Below are 5,000 nucleotides of genomic sequence, written 5' to 3'. Positions count from 1 at the left end.
ACAACATGACATTTTCCTGTCCGTCTAATCTCCCGCACGCGTTCATGTTTTATTCATGATCTACGTTTGTTTCAACCTTTTCAAAGCTTTTGTCTCAATGTTTCATTTGTCCATTACGTTAGAAATATCAGCTCATTATATCAGCTCCACAAAACTGTCTCTGTATTCCTCAGTATGGCAGCGTTTACAAACTGGTGTCCCCCCCCCCCCCCAGACACTGGTGCAGGAGCTCAAGAAAAATCCCCAAGAAGAGCCCAAGAAATATTTAAGTTGTCGATTCTACTGCTGAGAAAAAACCTGGACGTACAGCAGAAGGTATAAAATCCCATGTGCCATCACTGAAGGCTTTACCTCATGTAGAGGCACCGACAGTGTTGTTGTAATTACTCTGAATTCCTCACGGGGGGACGACAGAAGTTACACACTATAGCTTTAACCTTTGTACCACCAGTTTGCTTGCTTGATTGGCCCAAATATAAGAGCAGCTACTAATACAGAAAGGTGTACAGTCAAACACAGGCCATGTGGGGCTTTGTAGACAACAAGAGCACTTTAACAATCCACCTTAGAAATAGACAGAAAGCCAATGCAGAGATTTAAGTTTTTAATTACTAAGTAACCAGGGAATTCTGTAAGTCTGAGCTGCAACAGTTTTTATTTTAAGCAGACCAGTGAGGGAGCATTTGGAGATAGATGTATGAATAAGCCTTTCTGTAAAAGCCTTGTACATTAGATACAGTTTGATTTCAGTTAAGAGTCAGTAGTCATTCTAGCGCCCCCCTTTGGACAAAAGTGGTAGTGTTTTTACCACGCCAGCTGTTGTTCCTGGGTGAGCGTATGACCCATTACAAAGGCATAAAGAAAAACTATATGAAAATAGCATTCTTTGCACTGATGGTCTCGTTTGCTGTTAAATGTAATTCATGATCATCAGAGGAAAAATGAGACTGTTTCAGAAATATTTCAAAGTTCCTCGTAGGAGCTTTAATGGGTAAAAAGCTTATGTGAAAAACACTGACGGAAACGTTATCTGCAGAATAAATTTGCCTTTTTAATTTGAGATGAAGCAAAATCATTTTATTCTGTATATGTGAAGATGGTTCTGCGGTAATATAAGGTGTTTGAGACCTTATATAGTGAACATATACCGTAAAGTTTAAAGGCCTACTTCACCGGTTTGAATATGAAGGTGTATTGAATTCTGAGATCCTATGTAGTATAAATGTGTGAAAAAAATTGAAATCGGTTCATCCTAGCCTGAGAAAAGGCAGAAAGAGTGTTTTTTTTAACCCTATATTTCTCTTTCTCGTGACATCACAGAAAGAGAAATATAGGGTTAAAAAAAAACGTACTTTGTAAATATTACTGTGATGTATACCGATTTAATTTTTTTTTGCACATTTATACTACATAGGATCTCAGAATTCAATACACCTTCATATTCAAACCGGTGAAGTAGGCCTTTAAGTCCCCTCATGAAATACATTCAGATTGTCGCCCAAAAAGAAGTACAAAAAAAAAACTTTTTGCCAGGATTTTGGCAACATCAGGAAGATAGTTTAAAGGTGCTCCGAGGAACTTCCAGTGTGTGTTAATTCTAGCGCCCCCCTTTGGACAAAAGCGGTAGTATATTTACTACGCCAGCTGTTGTTCCTGGGCGAGCGTATATACCCATGACAAAGGCATTAAGAAAAACGATATAAAAATAGCATTCTTTGCACTGATGGTCTCGTTTGCTGTTAATGATCATCACAGGAGAAATTAGACTGTTTCAGAAATATTTAAAAGTTCCTCGTAGCACCTTTAAATAATCAAGAAATCATCTAATATAATTATCCCAAACTCCAGCATAGGGAAGATTTAGCAATACTAACACCCAGAGTTTGACCCTGGTTTAAAATTCACATTGAATATACAACTGATAAAACAAAGCAATGTTGATTTTTATATATGAAAAAAAAAATCCCGTAATGTTGACCATTCAAATTGTTGCCCAAAATAAGTTAAACTGTATCCATTGACACCATCTCATGCACATCTGAAGACAATGATTTTTTATGTATGAAAATATAGAATTTGTTATAGTTTTTTATGGCTTTTTTACGGCTATCGTACACCATTGTAAGTCAGAAAATTATACGATAAAATAAAGAACACATTTTTTTCTGACCAAATTAACATAATTATATTTACAATAGAGCTGTGAAAAAGAATGTACAGTATTATCAAAAGGACCACGCTGAAATCATAGCTATTAATATGCCGTTTGATATATATATACAGCTCTGGAAAAAAATGAAGAGACCACTCCAAATGTTCAGTGTCTCTCGTTTTACTATTTAGAGGCATCTGTTTGAGTAGAATGAACATTTTGGTTTCATAATATAAACTACTGACAACATTTCTACCAAATCCCAATACATTTTTTTGTCATTAAAGAGCATTTTCATTAAGTAATGTAGAGATGAAGATTTGAGAAAAATCCAGACTGGTCTCTTAATTTTTTATATATAGCCTATATATATTTTTAAACTTTCACAAAATATAAAAGTTGAAAAATTAAACCTTATTTAAAAAGGTAAATAGAACTATCATACACCAACATGAAAACAAATTTAAGTACAAAATGATACCATATACATACAGTGCAATATGCCATTTATCTTTGCCAACAAACGTCAGTGATCGATCGTCAATTTCTTGTCTAAACACAATAGTGCAAAAGAATTGAGAAAAAAACCATCAATTTGTACTTTTTTTTCATACAAAAAAGCTAATTTTTTTTTCATTATAAATAATTATACCTTGATTATTATGTCCCAGGACCAGGATACATACATAAGGAAAGGAAATTAAACGTACAACCAAATATTTGAGGAAAAGTGCAAAGAATTTAAGCTATGGCTGTGCTCAAAAAGCCCTACTAACGTCCTACTCATACTAAAAGCCCTACTAACGTACTACTCATACTAATGTCCTACTCATACTCATTTAACGTCAATTTGAGTATGTTGTTGTTGTGTATGCGAGTTTGTGTAGGCGAGCAATGCCCGGATGAGTACTTGCTTCCGGGAAGATTTTGTGTATGGATCAATAGGTTACTTTTCCTTCTCAACCGCCCCACAATGCATTGCGTCTTTTCAAACGACAGGTTCTTTTTTTCAATTCTTTATTGCTTCTGTATACTTCAGTGTAAACGGTCCGACGAGGCGACGAACCTCACATACTCAATCAATGGTTAAGTAGACATTATGTAGTATATACATGTTGAGAATGTATTGTCATGTATATATATATACTGTATATACACACATGTATATGTATTTTAATTTACTTGTAAATGTTTTTTATTAATTTAATTGCTAACTATTTTTTTATCATTTGTATTTCTGTTTCTATGTTGGGAGTGTATGCATGTAACTTGTTGCTGCCTCTTGCCCAGGACTCCATTGAAAAAGAGGTTTTTAATCTCAATGGGACTTTCCTGGTTAAAGTGTGTAGAATTTTGGGTTTTATTTCCTAGCAGATTTTGTAGAAAGTAATTATAATATCCATAAGTACATTTAATTTAGTGCATAATAGCTGAAAAAATAATTTTGAATTATTTTTTCCCTTAGAAAGGGTCTCATAAATGTCCATATTTCTGCATATTTTGGACCAAGGCCTAGTGCCGCCATCTTGAAAGTGTCATAGTTGGAATGTCATCAGGTGCATTGTTTAAAATGTAGAATTGTTCTTGCCCTTAAAGGCCACTGTAGCTTCTGTTATTATTCGAAAGGGTTTGGGTTACCCAGGGAGTGTTGCATTCTAGAACTTTCTAGAACTTACTTGATGATGTCATATTACACACTGCACCTTTAAATAAAGGTTAGATAAATTATTATTATTTTTAAATGCAGTAGGGAGGACGTTAGTAGGGCTTTTTCGATCACAGCCAGTGTGTGTATTTTGTCCAGTGCTAGCGATAGAGACACATGTTCTTGCTCTGGTACAGATACATGTACGCGTCACAGAACAGTCGTTTGGCCACGCCCTTCATGTCTCGAGGAACCTGATTGGCCAGTTCTGCCGGGGACATTTCCAGGTACGCTCCGACCTCCGGGCAGGCGCGCACCTCAGGGATGTTGAAACCGTCAATCTCTCCTGAAAACACAACGCAAAAAGAGTGTGTTAAAATGTGTGTACGTGTGTGTGTGTGTGTGAGAGAGTGAGTGAGTTGTGTGTGTGTGTGTGTGTGTGTGTGTGTGTGTGTGTGTGTGTGTGTGTGTGTGTGTGTGTGTGAGTGAGTGAGTGAGTGAGTGAGTGAGTGAGTGAGTGAGTGAGTGAGTGAGTGAGTGAGTGAGTGAGTGAGTGAGTGAGTGAGTGAGTGAGTGAGTGAGTGAGTGAGTGAGTGAGTGAGTGAGTGAGTGAGTGAGTGAGTGAGTGAGTGAGTTTGTGTGTGTGTGTGTGTGTGTGTGTGTGTGTGTGTGTGTGTGTGTGTGTGTGTGTGTGTGTGTGTGTGTGTGTGTGTGTGTGTGTGTGTGTGTGTGTGTGTAAACAATCGTTTTCTACTGTGTGTGTGTGAAAGAGTGTATTTGTCAAGTTATATTGAATTCATTCTTTGCATCTCCCCTCTCAAGTTACCTCACTCCAGAGGGGGTCAGAGCGCAGGGTCAGCCATAGTACAGCGCCCCTGGAGCAGTTTGGGGTTAAGTGTCTTGCTCAAGGACACAATGGTAGAGATGGTGGTGCACTGTAGATGTAATAGCAGCCACCACTAGTTTTACAAATAACACCCTCCTGTCCGGTGCCGGGGGATCGAACCAGAGACCTCATGGTTACTGGGAGGAGGAACCAGAGACCTCGTGTTTACTGGGAGAAGGAACCAGAGACCTCATGGTTACTGAGAAGGAACCAGAGACCTCATGGTTACTGGGAGGAACCAGAGACCTCATGGTTACTGGGAGGAGGAACCAGAGACCTCATGGTTACTGGGAGGAGGAACCAGAGACATCATGGTT

At 37.9% G+C, this 5,000-nt stretch overlaps 1 protein-coding gene across 4 annotated transcripts in view; it reads right to left on the bottom strand.

Annotated features, from left to right (window-relative positions):
- The window catches only part of cyldl (cylindromatosis (turban tumor syndrome), like), a 156,181-nt gene that overhangs the window by 136,032 nt on the left and 15,149 nt on the right, over nucleotides 1–5,000 (bottom strand). For 2 of the 4 annotated variants that reach the window (XM_080032646.1, XM_080032647.1), the window contains exon 15: nucleotides 1,088–4,143. In XM_080032646.1, coding sequence (XP_079888772.1) covers nucleotides 3,959–4,143 — 185 coding nt within the window. In that variant the 3' untranslated portion in view covers nucleotides 1,088–3,958. Of the gene's footprint in view, nucleotides 1–1,087; nucleotides 4,144–5,000 lie in introns of those variants that run through there. The other 2 variants (XR_013844986.1, XR_013844985.1) reach the window with 2 other exon arrangements.

Source organism: Ammodytes marinus (genome assembly GCF_949987685.1).
Source record: "Ammodytes marinus genome assembly, chromosome: 8".
Lineage (NCBI taxonomy): Eukaryota > Metazoa > Chordata > Actinopteri > Uranoscopiformes > Ammodytidae > Ammodytes > Ammodytes marinus.
This window is presented reverse-complemented; position numbering and strand designations above follow the sequence as displayed.